Genomic DNA, 18161 nt, shown 5'->3' with positions numbered 1-18161 from the left:
TCTTGTAGAAGCTGATACACACACCTCTGGGATCTTACAGATGTGCATTTAGTCCGAAGTGCTTTCAGAGTGTTCAGTGACAGCAAAGGAGAGTAACCTTGAAGATTATCAGCAGTTCTGTCAATGACTTTAAAAGCCATGGAGCTCCATTTGGCTACATGAGCTAGCGGAATCCCACATGCTTTATTCACATTAAATTTCGCCTTTTTGTGTTCATTCTGGAATGCCACTGTCTTCCTGAAAAAGCTTCTGCTTCTTGGGAACTCTATTTTCAGTCTGCTGCATGAAGCAGTGGTCCTCTCAGAAACTCAGCTGTCAGTAGGTTTTGCAGGATCTCAGCTCTGGCCCCTTCACCCCACACAGACAACAGGGACCTCCATAAAGCCAGAAAGATGCGACAAACAAGGGCAGAAACATTGCCTGTACGCTGTCAAGGAAACTCATAGAACCTCTGGTTTCCTCAGGCTCTCTGGCAAGAAAAGATGGTCCTTTCCACGACACAGTCCTGTTTGCTGGCTCTTTAAAAGAGCAATAAAGTGGCTGCATGATTTATTAGCTGGTACAAACACATTTGAAAACATCTGCTTCCAAAACCATTCCTATGGTCACACCACCACCAGGTTTGACAACCCTTTGGCCTGGGCAAGCCTAGAATAACATACAGTGCCAGTGAGACAGGATATTCTCCTGGGAGACCTCCCTGAAGTGTCAGGTCCTCAAATACAAAGCCTATTTCCTTTAGGTTAGTACCTACTCTAAAGATAAAGATTTTAATGCATGAGATCAGTAACATTCTTGCCCTCTGAGCATTCCTTACACAATCAGATCTTTCTAAAGAAAGCCCACTTGACAGAATGAAATGGCATCACCTGTTCTCAGACAATTTTTGGATCAATGTAGTAAAATGAGGTCCGTGTGAAGGGCTTATCCCCAACCTCAGAGCTTCCTTGGTGCATTTCTTCCTTGGAATATCCTGGGGCTATTTAAAGCTGCTCAAGAAATCCACCTCACTCCCACCGGGATGGTTACCACCTTTAGCATACACTGGAATTGCTTTAATGAAGTATGGCTACACCAAAGCACAACATGAAGAAAAGCAGAGCAGACAGTATCAGTTGCTGATTTCCAGGAAAGCCTGGGTAGCTGTACCCTCCTTGGGAAATTCCTGTGCTAAACGCTGAAGCTTGTCTAGAAGCTCTGCAGTCATAGCCAAAATTGTCACTTCTCTGAACGGGCTTTACCTGCTATTTGTGTGACTTATAGTTAACGATCCATTTCTTTCTAGACTATATAGCCAGAAAGCAGGGTAAAGAGGATTTGAGGTATTGATTTCAAAAGTATGCAAAAGCATTTCTTTGTCAGTGATGGAGTAAAATGACACAGTCCTCTTTTGTAGCTCCAGGAAAACTCCAACCTTCAATGGTTTATCCTTGTGTAAAAATGTTTCTTGATCTCTATGCCATGCTGACAGCTGCTTTTTGGCACCTAGCCATTCCACACACCAGGAATGCTCTGTTCTTCCTAATTTGTCTCTTTTACCAATCATTTCATGAGCAACTCCAACAGCCCAACCATCACTGTCCTTGGTAATTACTTCCCAGTAGTGGCAGCCAGCAGAGAAGCTCTGGGAACACATCACTTGGCTGATGCAGAATCTGTTGGGTGATGGTTCATAACCAGTCGGGTAGCTGGAAACCATCACTTTCCTGTTCTGGGCTGTGATTGCTAAGCGCTCATATACTCTTGTGAGATCAAAAGTCACATCATCTGCCCCTAGAAGAGAGAAAGGAAAATATTCTCACCTGCAGGCAACAAGAAGACAGATCACCTCAGTATTTACATGCACCCTAAGTAACAGTGGATGTGCATCCCTACTCAAGAACAGAAATGAAAACCAATGATCACACAATAAACCTTAATCAAAGTTCAATCCTGCAAATCACCAAGAATCCTCAACCAAACACTAATGACTGTATCCTGAGTATACTGAAACATTTAACAGGGACAACTGAGTGAACATGAATGACAGACTCATGCACTCCAGTGGGAAGGTGAAGGTAGTCAGCACCCTACAGGATGGATCTTATTCCTAACCACAGTCTTATAAAATAATTACTCTTTTGCTAATAATAAATGGGATGCTTACCTTAATAAAACTTACATAGTCATCTGTTCACTGGGACATGTTCTTGCATATTTTATCAGCAAAAAGATTTGGTTTGTGTTTTAAGCTACAGCTGTAGTACTGTGTGTTGACTGTAAAAATATTTCTGTAAAAATGATGCAGAATTCAGACAACAAATGGAGTCATTATGGCTTAACACCGTAACGATCGGTAAGGTGCGGTAACTGCCCATACACCAGCTCAGACTCTGCAGCCAGCACAAGCTGCAACACAGCTTATATACCTCCATGAAACAGGTTTCTTATCCTTTTTATCTTGCATATGCAGTCAGGTATAGTGTTGCATTATGCTGTAGTAACTGATTAATTCATGGTAACTTAATTGTGTTTCTATGCTTCAGGTAAACAGCCAGATCTCCTGCTGACGTCTGTCACTACAGTTTACTTCAGCAAATCCACAGTCTTATAGTCATTTGTTGTTATTGAAGAGTCACGCTGGCTTGCATACTTACACTGAGAGAACTGGCTTGGCATCATTGGTTCTGGATTTTTAGCTGCAGACTCTGGAGATAATGAGCAGACATTTGTATCCTGATCTAAGTCTGGAGGTTGCACTAAATACAAAAAAATTAAAGTGTTAAGGCACTTTATAGTAATCACACACGTGCACACCTGTTTTCTCCGAAGTTTTTGTTTCCCGAAGTGACAGACCTACTCGTTTGTAAGAAGGGTTCTTTCATACAAATCTTTACTGTGGGGTCAAATTACTGCAGTCCAACCCCACCACACAAGGGACTGAGCTGAGGGGAGTCACGTGCAGGACCCTGCTAAATCCACTCCCTCTAAAAAAGAGATTTCAAAATAAGGAAAACTCACCTGCTGGGAACTGCCGAGCATATTTCTCCAAAAGTAAAATTTCCAACTTTCTCTTAAGATCTTCTACAGCACTTTTGACAACATCAAGCTTCTCATCAAGTGTAATTTTATTCATTGTTGAAGGTGAGCCTCTGTACCTATGTCTCTCAGGTAAGTTACTCTAATAATGACATAAAAGAATCAAGGGGAACATGTAAACAATAGCAGTTATTTCATCTAGCATATCAGATGATATTACAAAGCCAGAGTGGAAAAACAGCAGTGATCTCTCCAAAACCTTATTCTTTGTATCGACAGCTTTCTTTATAGGATAGTTATCTGAGAGAACTAACCTGAAATCTTACAGAAAATAAGAAAGGATAGCTTATTCTTAATAAAAAATAAAATACTTCATTTTCCCCAAGGAAACTAAAAATGGGACTAATTTTTCTTATATATATATATATTACAATTTCCTTAAGTATACATATATATACACAAACTTTCTCTTTTTAAACTTTCTTCTTGTTCTAGAACCCAAACCAAAAGTTTAAAAATGTATCAGTATGAGATCTAGCATAAAACACCCACAAAAGAGTAAGCCTCATTTGCCTAAATTTAGAAATTGTGGAAATCTACATCTGAGCTTGTTCTCTTAGTCTGCCTTTGTAGTCTGTGGAAAGAAACAGGCATTTTGAAGGCTTGATTAATCTCATTTGCAGGTAGGCGTCTCAAGTAGGCCAGATGACTCAGGCTCTAGAAGTACCAATTTCTCTTCATTGCCTGTAACGGGACTCTGGATCAGATAGAAATACCTAGTGACAGGAGGTGAATTCCAACGTAGGCCCCCATGCCTTAGCCCTGGACGTCCACTTCTGCCTCCTGGCACCATCACACCCAGTGAATACCACTCCAAATTCCTGCTAGCTAATTTGCACCATTGGCCATTGTTTTCAACATCAAAGCAGGCACAGAATTTAAAGTGCTTTAACTGCCTCTTTTGAGAGCCCTTGACATATTTTCCCAAGAAAGTTGTTATAAAGTATTTAATAACTTTGTGAGTACTTTAACTTGCATACATATATGTATATGCATATTCTGGAAAATAAAAAGATGATAAAGGATCTTATCTTAAGATTTGACTCAGGACTGAATTTAAGCAATGCAGTCCCCCCTTCAGCTCACCAGCATCCTTGGAACAAAACCAGTTCTGAATTGCATCCCCAGACGATGCCTTTTCTAATACTTTTTCCTTCTGAGTTTCTCACTCCAAACTTTCCCTGGTAACTGCAACATCTGGGGATTGGTGTCATTGTCTCTAGTGAGAATAGTGCAGTGGGGACCTGAAAGTGCTCTGTACATGTTCAGCTACCCAAGACATTTAGCTTAAGAGTTTCTACTCGTATTCTGCCACTTCATTTCATCACTTACTGTTTGGGCTTTGATGTCTGTGAGCGTGTTCACTTCATCACAGAGCTGGTGAATAGTCTCTTCAATTTTCTGTTGAGCTGCTTTTTGCTCTTGTTCAATGAACATCAGTGTGTTTCTCTCCTGTCTTTCAACATATTCCTTCATGCAACAGAAATCTTTAGTTATCTGGCTTTTGATCTGAGATGCATATTCCTGAAAGACAGAAATCACAGAGTTCATTGTGTTGTTTGAAACGATGTGTGGAATATGAGAATCTACTGCCCCATCTAACATGCTCTTTGACTGACCCCTGCAAACCAGAAAACAGCTACCTTTATTCAAAGGAATAAAACATATTTGACACTATCCTGCATTACCTGCAATGAGATTTTGGGCATATTAAGGATCGTGACTACTTTATGGCCAGCAGTCTTTGCTTGACAACTTAGATCAATATTCCCTCTTTATCATTTGAATTTTGTATCTAAGAGTTCCAGAAACATTCAGGCTACTCCTGGGGTATGCAGAAAAAGTCAGCTGTGCACAACTCCAGTGACTTTTGTGCCAGACAAGACAGGAGTTAGTACAGCTGGTGCCATAGCTCATTCTCATCAACAAAAACAGAGTTGTGACAGCAACAGAAGGAAACAAAAAGGCAGATTCCTGCTCTGGGCTGGAAGGCTATGCTGGAGTCAATCACGTCTCCAGGTGGCAGTGGAAACAGAAGCTAACTGTAGTTAATGAATGTGCAATGTGTACCTTTGCTTTACTGAGATCTTTCCTCAAGAGGTGGATGGTCTCTGTAGCCATTTCTAGTTGCTTGGAGATGTCCCATACCTCTTCCTCCTTTAAAGTAACACATTGGACCATTTATTTATATAACCCTCAAAGAAAGTGTGACTAGGTTAAGCAGCAGGATAATAAAAATCCCTCCATCATTGACATGAGCTAAGCATTGGACTGGTTGAGGAAGGGTCTGGAAGACAAAATTAATTCTGAGTGGGAATAGTCACAATGAAGTCAACATGCAACAGTCATGAATTACATGTTCAGATATAATTGTAAGCTTCAGCCCTTTGCTCGACTGCAGAGTCTGAAGAAGACGTTTCAGATACATATGTGCTAAAATAATGAAGGTCAATAGATTTTTCTCATCTCCTCCAAGTTTGGGAGTTATTTTAAGCAGAGATCTAGATAATGAACCAGTCCCATTTCGTGCCATTCAGCTGGGTGGAGCAGTAGTACTGTATAATAATGTTATGTGTCCTTTCAGGAGTCTCCAGTGCTATGTTGGTGCAATAAATAACACCCAGCACAAAGAACAGTTAGTTATTACTGTCATACATGAATGTGTACAGCTATTAGTTCCTCCAGTTCAGCTATGCAGTCCTCAATGGATCCAACACCACCAGTGAACCCCAAACACTGCTTTAGCTAAACCCATCTGCTCAACACACACACGATATTGTTATGACAATGCTAATATTAGCATGGGAAATGCAAAATATCTGGGAAGGGGGGGAAGCGAAAAGGAAGATTAAGTTAACTCAATCCTAGCCATGTCCCCGTGTTCACGACCCTGGTGAAGCATTTAGAGTTGTCCCGGGGGTGCCGCGGGGAGGAGCCCCGGGCCGTCCCGGGTGGGTGCCGGGGGGGGAGCCCCGAGCCGTCCCGGGTGGGTGCCGAGGGGGGAGCCCCGGGCCGTCCCGGGGAGGAGCCCGGCCTGCCGCCGGCCGTACCTTCTCCCCAGGTCGCCGCCCCGCCGAGCTCCGGTGGCTGCAGGCAACAGCTCCGGAGGGTTTCAGTTCATCCGGTGTTTCCAAGTCTTCCTCCTTTACCTCCTGCGGGATTAAGTTCACCAAAGCGACCAGCTCGCGGTTGGGCCGCAGGTCCCTCAGCTCGAAGCCCTCCCGGCAGAGCGGGCAGCCGGCGCGCCGCCTGCCCCCGCAGTACGCGGTGATGCAGCGCCGGCAGAAGCTGTGGGTGCAGCCCGGGAGCCGCACCGGGTCCCTGAAGTACTGCAGGCAGCAAGTGCAGGTCAGGTCCACGGCGCCCAGGAGCCGCTCGAGGTCGACAGCAGCAGCCATGGCCCGGCCCGGGGCGGAGCGGAGCCCCTGCTGAGTTTCGTTTCCCGGGCGCCGCCTCCCGCGGGGCTCCGGCCGCCTGCCCGAGAGCCGGGGGAGCGCCGGGACGGGCGGAGGCGCGGGGCTGGCCGGCTCTGCTCTGCCGTGGGCTCCGTTACCGGGACGGGGCCATCCCCAGCGCTGCGGCCCCCGCTCTCCTGGGGCAGCCCAGCCGGGGAGCGCCCCTCGCCCGCCACAGAGCCAGCACCGGCCCCGCTCTTCCTCTGCTGGCGACTTGCTCCGAGGGCTTGGGTTGACCGTAGAAATGAACTGTGATGCAGAGCTCTCCCTGACCTGGCCTTGGCTTCTATTGACTCTCCAAAAAAAGTTGCTGTTATCCGCATGATTTCATTTTCACAGGGAATATCCCAGTTTTGTAACAAGTCATACCAGAGTTGCTGACATGGCTGGTCTACTGACCCATGCCCGAGAGCAAGCGACACAGCACAGTGGGACTGGCAGAGCCTCATCTGTGTGAAGTTTAGGCTGCTGGATAGACTGAACTCTTCTAGGGTCATCCTGGGTTACTCAGCTCATCTCAGCAAAACAATTAACATGTCAAACCAAACGAAGAGTGACATTGTTCCTCGTACAAGTCAGAAGGTGCTTTGCTATTGATTTCAAGAGCTACAGCATTAGATTAAGATTTGCTGAACCAGCATGTGAGCTAATGAATCAGGTTGTGTGGGGAGAGAGAGTGGCAACACAGGGAAGTTCACAGGAGCATATCAGCAAGCAAAACTGCTGCAGATTGCTCAGAGTTGGATGGTGATGAGCTGGCTGAGACAGGCAGAATGATGATCCAACTCAAACAATTCTTCTGCACTATTGTGGGGAAGAAAAAAAAAAAGAGTTAATCTCACTAATCCCTGCAAGTATTGACACTTCCTCATTTCTGCAGAAGAGGACTATTCCGGGTATCTCAGACTGACTGGCAATCGTCAGCAAAAGGTGGAAGCCTCGTCAGAAACTTAGTCTGCAAGACTTCCTCTTCATTTGCAAACTAAGGCTATCTGAAAAGAAGAATTAAATATCTGGATGACTGGCTACTTGGTACAACCAAATCTCAGACTTGGTCCTGAGGCAAGAAAATACTCAGTGTGCTGTATCAGCCAACGCAAATCTTCACCAATTCCTGCACAGAATGGACGTAAGTGGTACATGAGGAGGAGGCTCTCACCCTCCACTTCCAGTGCTGGTCCTCATTCATTGAGTGTCTTCAAACAAGTCACTGAAGAAAAGACTTAAAACTAGTTTCTGCCTTTCAATGCTCAGACTAATCAAGCTCAATAAGCTTCAGCTGTTTTTTAGGAGGTGCGACAGATCAGCGTACGTTCATCCAGTACTAATTATGTGTTTGTTGGGGCACTATGTGGGGTTGCTTTGGAAAACTTTGGTCTTCAGAAGTTGGATTTGTCACTCATAAAAAAGTCAAACAGCAGAGACTGTTAAAAGCAAGGAGCTTGGTGTACATGTCATTAGAATGATTCCATTACAGTATCCTCCACAAATCAAACTTGACTTTTATTTTTTACTGTGCCAGAAATGTAACACTGTAAAAGACATTAAACCCACTCTGTTGAAAACAACCATGTCTCTATCTGGACAGGAGCTGCAGCCAGGTGGAGTGTCGCTGCCTGACTCTGCTCCTCCCTGAGAAGGACATCCAGTGACTCCAGCATGAATTGGTATCTTAGATCTATCCAACAGGACACTCTGCATCTTCCTGATGGGTGATGATATCTTTGCCTCTCTGTCACTGTCCCGTTCACTGGCAGGATATATGCCACTGGCTGGATTGTCAAGAACATCCTTCAGGCTGTACAGGAGTCCTTCTGACATCAGCCAAAGGCAAGAAAAGGAGGAGCTGATATACCAGCACCTGCAGGAGTCCTCAAGGAAATGCATGCCAGCACTTCTGGGGTCAGACTTTCTCCATTTACTTTGTTTTTTTTTTTTCCATAACACAACACTGGATGATTCATCCCTACATCAGGCTGGGAAGGTTGCCTCTGCTCAAAGGCAGAGAAGGGTAGGAAGCGAGAAGGCACTTCAAGCAAGGTTCTGCAGGGGCACAGATAATTTCTGAATATCTGCACTCCCTCTTACTCATTTCTCTGTTGCCGTCCTTCCCGTGCCTGTTGAAGGAAGAAGCCCTTTGTACTAGAGTCACCGCAGGGCCTTGAGCACCATCCTTGCCAACTGAAAGAGGCCACAGAGCAGTGCTGAACAGAGCCCAAGAAGTGCAGTTCACCAGAACTCAGTGTTAGTCTTAACCAGTCAAAGGCTGGGCAATGACTCCATTTAAGGCGTCTATCCACTCCCTCTGCTCCCTGTCGTTCTCACATATAAACACAAACTCTCTCACTGGCGTGACCACAGTGATCGCTGGTTTCCTCTTCTTCACCCGGACTCCCTGGGGCAAGCCAGCTCGTACTTCATATCCCTCATCCAGCCTTCCAATAAAAACTTGGCCCTGTGCAAATGCATCCTAGAAAGAAGGAAGCAGAAGGCAGCCATTAGCCAGTGCAGCTCCAGCAGACATCGCTCTATCCTTTGACATGGAGCAGGAACTGGGGATGCGTGAAAGGGACACCAATTTGGTGACAGGCAGCAGGAAACACAACAGTTTTTTTTACACTAATGGGCATTCTCAGAAGAAGGAGATAGGGACCCACCCTTTTAGAGCTGGTTGGTGGGTGTTCAGAAGGAGCAAAGATATTCTCATGGCTAGAGCAGTGGTACGAAGCAGGATATTGGGGCTGCCAAGCTTCTGTTACTGGCATATTGCTCATCTTGCCTAACGTTACAGGCACGACGGCAACAGGGCTGGGAGAGAGTGGGCTATGAACACTACAGGCAGTAGCAGCTACTTTTCAAGAGACTTAAATCTTCCTCACAGCCACTGTAAGGGCCAGAGTTCCCAAAAAGCTCAGCTTCAAAGAGATCCATTGACAAGGGAGATGAGCTTTTGAGACCGAGCCTGCTTCAGTCTTGCGCAGTCACTGGAAGAGCTGGATGAGAACAGACCCTTCCTCCTCACCCAGCTTCATGAAGGGGCTTGTGGAATAGCAAAGAACACTTCTCTTACCAGTGGATTTTTAAAGTACATCAGGTTCCTTTCTTGAGAATCCAGGCAGAACCAGCGTACCTTAAAGGCTTCCTTCTGCTGTAAGGAGATAGTAGAAGTTCTTTAAAGACCAAGTCCCAAAGGGGAGTTTGGTGTATTCAAGGCAGATCCCTGGACTGCTTAAATGACTCAGAGCTTGAGTTCATTCATCCCCGTAACTGGTAACGGGCGAGTCCCTGCTGTGTGCAGCCCTCAGCTCCCTTCTCCCTGGGTTCACACTAGAGATCTGCATTCAAAGGCAATCCTTTGGGTAAGAGGGAAGTTTGGTTCTACCATTGGTCGAATTACCAGGATTAAGAAAGATGCAGAAAATTGATTACTTGAAAGCACTGCAGAGAATGATCCCTGGGCCATATAATGAGGAGAGTGTGCAATCAATTTCATCATTTTGGTTTGGAGGGTTGTCCCTAGCACTGCAGGATACACAATGGTAGGGATAAATGGTAGGTTTCTTAAAAAGTGCTAATTCCATCAACTACACTCATCTGACCATTCCCTGAGCTATTCATTGCTCCATGCTGAACTGAAGAGTCCTCTTCTAGGGCTAACTTCAGTTTCAGCAGAATTTAGGCCTCAGGAGAAAAACACGCAAACTTTTATGCTTGTAACTCTGAATATTCTCTGTGCAAGTACCTGCAGGAATACGTATAGAGACACTAGCACTGAGCTGGACCAAACACCCAGAATATTCAATATCAGCATTTCACCACTGAACTTCTTAATGGGACTTTGGCTCATGGTTCACTCAAGAGGACAGCAAGGCAAGAAGTGGCAATGTTCAAACAAGAACTCAGATCTTTATCTCCTCCTTCAGCAGAGCCTGAAATCTCCCTCTCCTATTTCAAGGAGTAGTGGCCCAAATACTTCCCCCCAAAAAACCCGAAACTATAGACTTCACTGTGGAGAATTTGCTCAATCATATTTTGCTGCTATAAGCAGATGTGACTGATGTGCTACTGAGTTTAAGAGAAACAGGGAAGTAGGGGAGTCAGCATGTGATGTTCTATTCTAGCAGGAGCTGCAGTTAGCAGATACAGCAATCCATCTAGTGTTGCATAACAGGACTTTGCATGTCCACTGCCAGCTAATCCATCTTGCTCACTCTTCAAGAAGGATTATTCTTCCCAGTCTTACTTCCACACAAAATAAAACACGATCCCAAAGCACACAACAGGCTTGAATAGAACATCTTTTATCAACCCAGGAAGCATATAGTCACTCAACAAATCATTTACTAGTAAACATCACAGAATTATCAAATATTCTCCACCTGGAATAATCCTGTTTGTGTACTGCCAAGTATGCACTTACTTTTGGTCCTGTTTTCTCCATATATCCTTCTTTGACATAATTTCTTGTGATCCTGGGTATGAGCTAGGAGAACACAAACACACACACACAAAAAAGTCTGTCTCATTCAAATATGCTTTTCTGTTCTGTTTCTGTCAAAGCCAATCACCATCAATTCTGGCTTTTGGGGCTTGGGGTTTTTTGGGCTGCTCAGTAAAGGTAAGTCTGAAATAAGAAGGAACATAAGGTTTTTGAAAGATTACACTTTATAAGGACCACAGGGAGACTTTTAAGCCTTAAATGTTGACTATGTGTTCGCATGTTATCCAGTGTGGCCTTCCCTTCTGCCTCTTCTGTCCATTTCCAAGACCCACATGCTGCTGTTTGAGCACCTGACTCTGGCAGAAGTGAGAAAATGTTTTCCCATGCAATGTTTGCATAAACTGCTTCAAGCCCGGTTCAGTTCTCACCTCAGTCTCAGGGACAGTTGGGAAGGTTGTTCTGAGATAATGGTAACGTGCTGCCCGAATGGCATTGAACCAGTCAACAATCTCCTAGGGAAAACAGCAAATACAAACATAAGAATAACAAGAAGGAGTAAGAGTGCTGCCTCTCCAAAAAGCCTTTCTCCTTCCTTGTGACCTCTTTGCAAAGATGTACTTTCTCCCCAAGGGGCAGAGAGAGTCAGTGACTCGTCCCAGACACCTGAAAAACGTTGAGCCTCCAAAATAATTAAAAAATGCCCCTCCACAGAAGTCCCAAACATTCTCAGCATGTTACCCAAGTCTGGGTACACAGGCTTTTTCAGTTGATTCAGTTATGGATTATTTAAAAACCTTTGTACCTGGAAAGACATGAGAACTATGGCAAGGAAATAAACAGGAATCTAACAAAACCTGTAGACATACTTCTTAAAATTATCATTGTTTACTTGGAAATAATGCAGAACAACAATACTGTCTATCCATGTCAAGAAGGCTTCAAAGAATATAACCACAGAATTGTATACAACTGTTAGGCAGTTATCTTACAGAGATTTACATATGTGCCCCACTGAGGCCTTAAGACTATTCAGGGTGCGGAGTTGAATATATGCCCCAACAGAACAGGAACAAGATGTTACAGTTATTAGTGTCAAATTCTGCAACTTTATATTCTATATGTCATAGTGACTTCAAATAAAACCAGATCCTACAGAAACAGGATATCTCTTCCAAAATATAGATCCAACATCTAAGCATCTTGCTCATTCCAAAATCTCCATGGTATTTACCTTTCCACTTTCGTGATAGACAAAAAGGTTCCTTGTTTGACCATCTGTGTTGTATGTGATCTGCAGCCCATGAGCATGTTGGATTTTCTCTGTCTGGAACATTGCATTCAGATTCTCAATGCTGATAATCGCTTTTGGACCTCTGGACTGTGAAATGAAAACCATCACTGTATTAAAGTGCTCTCAGGGAAGGTAATGGAGGACAGATAAGCTGTATGAGAGCGAGATCCCTCCTGAAGAGAAAGCAGGCATCCTAAAATATCTGAATATTGGATATACCTGAAATCTAAGCCTTAATTACATGCTACATAAAATCACGAAGAATGACTCCCCTTCCTTGACAAATGCTGGGTCACTATTTGAGGGATGTGTCTGAATTGCAAGGGATGGGTTCTATCTCCAGCCTCATAGTTGAAGAACAATTAGTTACACTCTCCCACGGAAGGGAGACATGTTGAGGATGATGCCGCAGCAGTTGATGAAAGAATATTTTGGTAATATAAGAGGTAACAGCTGCTAACAGATCTGTTCTTCATCTTGCTGTTCAACTGCCAGTATCCATTTCCTTTGTTCACTTAGCAAAAGGAGGCTGCAGGGTTAAGATAAGTGATGAGGAAAAGGGCTAAATCCAAAAGAGCAATTGCCTAAGACACCACATATGTTAATGGGGAAATGTCTGGGCTCCTCCTGGCCTGGGTGGAAAACTAGAGACAAAGCTACTTATGCTGTTTTTTGCTAGTGAAGAGCAGGGTCTAGGGATGGATGTTGACCAGCTACCTACGGTCAGCTCTGGCTGAGGAACTCACTTCTTTGGTGTAGTACTTCATCACCCCTTCCCTTGCTGACAGGAAAAATTGCCTCTTCTGGAACTGTCTGCTTTCCCGCCCACGCTTCCAGAGGAATCCTTCACGGCTACCTGCAGACCGGACCAAGGTAAGTGTCAGAGAAGGGCAGCACAATAGCAGGTTTGTTTATCTAAATGGTGATGTGGCACAGAGTTTCAAGTCTTTTCTCCATCTGAGAATTTTCACCTCATATGAAAAAAATCAGTGGAGAACTAGAGAACTGTAAGATCTGAACACACCCTTGCACTTGTCTAAGTGCCTTTTCTTAGGAGCGTCTTCTCAAAGTTTGACTCAAAGCAAGGCCTGCACATCCAACAGTTCAAATATGACAAACCAACATTAAAGATCTTCAAAGTTGCAAACAGAACACTGTGCTGTTGGCCTTAAGGCTAACACCTTTCCCCTGACAATCCTAACTTTTACCTGCAGAACAAGGATCTTGGCAGACTCGGGTGGCAACAAATTCCTCACGCTCATATTTAGCTCTAATCCATTGCTCTTTTAAAACCCTGAAAGAGGAAAACATGAATAAAGCTGATCTGCCTCTACTCTGTTTTCACCAACCAACCAGCGAGACCTGTAGAGGGAAGCAGGAGTTCAATAGCTGTAAAGGTCTGCAGCAATAAATACACCATCAACTTACAAGCAATCACAGGACTGGGGAATGTAATAGTAGGGAGGGACTTTCGCCTCATATTTAGCTTTGGCACAGAGATTCCCGTGCTTCTTCATAAACTGAAATACAAAAGAAGTTACAGTTAGTGTGCAACTACAAAATCAATACCATGTCACAAACATCAAATGAAACTTGTACCAAAGGGAGCACTGTGTTTTTTGCTCACCCTCACCATAACTCTCAGTGCATCTCTACATACATTTATATTTGGCATTACTGCTTTTTCTTCTGTACCTCTATAAGACTGTTCTCCCAGAAGTCAAGCCGAAGGGATTTGACCCTGCTGATTTGAGGAAGATTGCGATGGATTCCAGAGCAATTCAAACAAATGAATATTCCAAGTTTGTAAGAAGCCCACTCTGGATCTAGATATAAACACAAAGAATGAACTAATACACAGGAAAAGGCACAGCCACTGGCAAGAGCAAGAAAGCACATTTGATGCACAGCCCCAGCTTCACACATAATACATCAAGTGCCACCCCATTGTTTATGGCTGTCACTTCACTGTGTTCAGAGGAACAGCACCTGCTTTCCCCAATGAAGAATGCGGTCCCTGCATTTGTAGGTTCTTTCACTGACTATTTGTTTAAAAATTAATGTGACTGTACAGGCAGCCAAGTGGTGAGGCAGCCAAGCGGTGATGCAGCCAAGCTAATTATTCTGCGTGGAAAGCTGCCGTTGCTGAATTAACAATGGAAGGATGTTGCAGACAGTGAGCACTACTGAGAGTACAACAGAGTACGATCAGCTAGAGCGAGGACTCAGGTCCCCTGCCCACGCAAGCTCCTGCTGCTGCATCCCCCGAAGCAGCCTTAACAGGTCAATGCTTAGAGGCGGTTCTGAGTGCTCTGGCAAGACCATTTCCACGGACCATCCCTTTCGCTGTGTCACCCTCCAATTCTCCCTTATCGCATCAAACAGAAGCTACTTGTCGTCTTCTTCCAGCTGCTGTGGGCTACCGACTGACTGCTCGCTTCGGTGGGGGTGACTCCCACCTCAAACGAGCGCAGGGTGCCAGCTCGGTGCGGGCTTTCCAGCAGGCTCTTTGGCGCCTTTCTCTGCGCCAAACCTAGTGCAGAGACATTCCCCTCAGAGCCAGAAAACCACCCCCCACACTCTCCTTCTCTGGCCTTTTGCACCGTCTACAAATAACTCTAGGGAAGCTGCTGGTGTGCTGAGGCCACTTCCTCTCCCACGCTGTCCTCTCCTGGCCCGTGGGGCTCCCGCCGCCCCTCCTGGCCCTGCGGGGCTGAGGAGAGCCATGTCCCGACTGCCTGCAGCCCCGCGGGGCCCGCCTGAAGGGCCGCCTCCGAGAGCGGGACCGCGGGGCACCGCCCGCCCCGGGAAACCACCTGCTCCCGCCTCCTGCCTCTGTGGTACCTGAAGTGGAAGGTGACGCCGGGCGCCGTTTCCAGGGACCGAGTAAAACAGAGACCGGCACACCGGGAGGCTGACCGGGGATGGACGGACTGGACGGCGGCACAGCCCGAGGGGCCCGGCAGGCCCCTCACTCCCCCCACTTTCCTGTCACAAACGCGCCGGGCGGGCCCGGGGGCAGCGGGGCTGGGGCGGAGCCCCCTTACCTGGCTCCCCGCAGTCGGCGCAGCGGTCGTTCCCGGTGCCCGCGGCTCTCTGCAGCTCCAGCAGCAGCGTCTTGTTGCGGTCGCGCTCCATCATCGCCGCGCGGTGCTCGGCGCGGCGCGGAGCTCTGCGGGAGGGAAATGAGGAACTGGAGCGCGGCCCCGGCGCCGCGGGGCGCCCCGTCCCCTCCCGCGCCCCGGGCTGGCGCTGCCGGGCCGCCCCTCTGGCCGCCTCCTGGCGGCGGCTCCCCCGGGGGGCGGTCCGGGCCCCGCGGCTCCGCGCCAACGCCCGCGGCGGCGGCGGGCGGGGCCAGCGCGGTGAGAGCGCGCCCGTCCCTGTCGCCGGTACGCGCGAGGCGAGCCCAAACGGTCGGGCAGCGGAGCAGCGCTGCGCCGCCGCTCCTCACACGGCGAGAAGCCGCCGCCTTTCCTCGCGCGGACTCCAGCCAGGACAGGCCTCCCCCAACGAGCTACGACTTTCTGCTCTGAAAATTCATGACTAAGGGCCCTCTTTCCCGGCGGAGAGCTCATCCCCGCACCTACAGGTTTGTCTCAACTCCGTCTCAGGTTTGTCTCTAAAAACCTAATTTTCAAAAGCCTGTTACAGAACAGAAGGGCACCTGTTCACCAGACACGGATCAAAGCAGGGATGGCCCACAGTGCCGGCGAGTTACGCTCTCCGCAGCAGAGCTCTGCCCCCCTGCAAGTGCTGCACAGAGTATCTGAGGAGGAGCTGTGTGACATCACAGTGCTGCGAGGAAAAACACCTGCCGGCATAAGTCAACCCAGGGAAAACAGAGCTTTTGGGATTTGCAAAGCCTAGTGAAAATGTTCCTCTTTCAAGATAAAGCCAATGTCAAAACCACTGTGACTTAATATTCAGTGTATCTAAGGAAAGAAAAAGACAAAAAGAAAAAAAACTTCAGCTGAGTGAAAGATTTTCAAAAAGGTTAATTAAAGATCAAGAGGTATTAAAATATTTTTCATCTTACTACTTTCAGGTTAAACAATCCTCATAGTTAACTTGCATTACTGTAATGCACTATAAATGCAATTCTTTAGTAAAGTTTATGTATAATCTTGTAAAACCACTGTGTAGTTACTTATTTTGCAGATGACTAAATACTATACTCAAGATTATTAACAGTTGAAAGTACTGACACATTTTTTCCATCTTTTTAGGCACTAAATAGCATTGTACCTTTTATATTTTTTTAAATATTATGAGGTCATGAAATAGCAGCAGAAGATCTGAAGAGTTGTTCAACTACATACATAAAATCTCTTTTCAGCACTTACCCTTTAAGAACTGTTGTATACAAGAATGTAAACATGCATGTAATTTTCCTGAGATAGTTTTCTTGCAAGCTATACATTGGAGCTCTTTTGCTAGTTTAATTTTTGTAGTGTCCTTACAAATCCTGTAAAATAAAAAAAAGAATCTGTATGACATTTGCAAAATGGTTCTTTATATTCAATACACCTTATAAGCCCGCCACCAAAAGAACCCAGCATTGGTCAGAAGCCCCATGATTTTTCTTACAGTGTCACACTCGATGGCTGAGCTTCAGTGTCTTTCTGCAACTCACACGGGACACATCCTTCCCAGCCCTCAGCTGTCAAGCCCTGTTTCAGGGCTTTTACAAAGACAGAGATAGTCTTGCTCGTAAAGGGATCCTTCCACCCTCCTCCTGCTACTCTGCATTAGTATTAATACACTGTACACTTGCAAGAACACGCCTAAGGCTTAACTGCTTTTTTTCTGTATTACTCATGGGATTGTAGAATAATGTCACCTTCATTTGCATTCTAGAAAGCAGTATTGGAATGACACTAAAAAGAAAGTAAAGCTTGAAACTTGACTGAGGTTTCAACAAGAACATGTTTGTTGGTTTTTTGTTTTTAAATTACTGTACACATAGTAGTAATTACTGCTTAAATAGGGTATAGAGTCATTGTGGAACTAGAGTTGTTTTTTTCTTCTGGTTTCACAGAATTCTTCCGTTTCGGTAGATTGCAATGCATAGGTTTTGTCTTTTTCCTTTCCAGGTATCTTCAGTCATTCTCAAGATGCCTGAAGCTGATTTTTATGTTTTGGAAGAAAAAGTGATTTCTGCTAAGCAGGGCCCAAACTATTGCAGGAAAATATTTTGAATCAAAGGTAGGAGACTTCCGCAGTCCTGGAATAGGTCTTGTGAAGCATTTCCTTTTAAGCTGAGTTAATCAAAACCAGCCCCAGATCTCTCAAGACCAGCCCATCCCTCATAGAAACGTGCTTTCTTCTAGCATACAAAAGATGCTCATACTTGATGCATAAAAATGCAAAGTTGCCAGTTTATCAGAGTTCAAATAAATCATCACAAGTTGATTACCTTTTCATTCAAACTAGCTTGAGTTGTTTTTATGTGGTAATTGCACACACATATCTTATCAAGAAGTGAGACACTTGAATTCCACCTTACCATTTGGACACCTTTTGGACACCAGAGCCTGGAGATTCTATAAAAAAAAATTCTTAAGGGAATTATTAGAACCAGAGAGTTGACTTCAAACAGAGGTAAGTTGTCTCCCATTGATTTCTACTTTATGTCTTTTAAATTACCCATGAATTTCCTAAAAAAATAATACTTTATAGGGCCTGTTTCCAATTTATGTAGGTCCCCACTGTAATCTAGTTAAGATTGAGATTGCCTTTATAAAGCAGTGAAAAGATATACTTCTACTTTGTTATTTAATTTTTAAAAAATATTTTATTTATTTTTACAAAAGTGTACAGGAGGTGCTTAGACCACTGACACAACAATACAACCCATTAAGATTTTAACAGCCACCACTTTATTTCATTCTTATTT

The 18161-nt window shown here is 45.2% G+C and overlaps 2 protein-coding genes across 4 annotated transcripts; both read right to left on the bottom strand.

Moving 5' to 3' along the window:
- Positions 1 to 1033: 1033 nt before the first annotated feature.
- RNF135 (ring finger protein 135) lies at positions 1034 to 6476 on the bottom strand. The gene is made up of 6 exons (XM_068413425.1): positions 6129 to 6476; positions 5149 to 5235; positions 4411 to 4602; positions 3001 to 3160; positions 2637 to 2738; positions 1034 to 1773 (listed from the first exon to the last, which is right to left on the bottom strand). Exons 1-6 carry the CDS (start codon positions 6474 to 6476, stop codon positions 1238 to 1240), a joined length of 1425 nt encoding a protein of 474 aa, XP_068269526.1. The 3' UTR covers positions 1034 to 1237.
- A 1546-nt stretch (positions 6477 to 8022) lies between these two features.
- Positions 8023 to 15516, bottom strand: ADAP2 (ArfGAP with dual PH domains 2). Of its 3 annotated transcripts, XM_068413192.1 has the most exons (10): positions 15313 to 15516; positions 13961 to 14091; positions 13694 to 13785; positions 13474 to 13559; positions 13012 to 13121; positions 12206 to 12352; positions 11403 to 11486; positions 10954 to 11016; positions 9604 to 9681; positions 8023 to 9003 (listed from the first exon to the last, which is right to left on the bottom strand). In XM_068413192.1, exons 1-10 carry the CDS (start codon positions 15404 to 15406, stop codon positions 8785 to 8787), a joined length of 1104 nt encoding a protein of 367 aa, XP_068269293.1. In that variant the 5' UTR covers positions 15407 to 15516; the 3' UTR covers positions 8023 to 8784. The 3 variants fall into 3 exon arrangements, with proteins under 3 accessions (XP_068269293.1, XP_068269294.1, XP_068269295.1); XM_068413193.1 differs by lacking the exon at positions 10954 to 11016; XM_068413194.1 differs by lacking the exon at positions 15313 to 15516 and having other exon boundaries at positions 13926 to 13977.
- Positions 15517 to 18161: the final 2645 nt, after the last annotated feature.

This window comes from Nyctibius grandis, chromosome 15 (genome assembly GCF_013368605.1).
Source record: "Nyctibius grandis isolate bNycGra1 chromosome 15, bNycGra1.pri, whole genome shotgun sequence".
NCBI lineage: Eukaryota > Metazoa > Chordata > Aves > Nyctibiiformes > Nyctibiidae > Nyctibius > Nyctibius grandis.
Note: the sequence above shows the minus strand (reverse complement) of the source record. Positions and strands in the feature narration are given on the sequence as shown.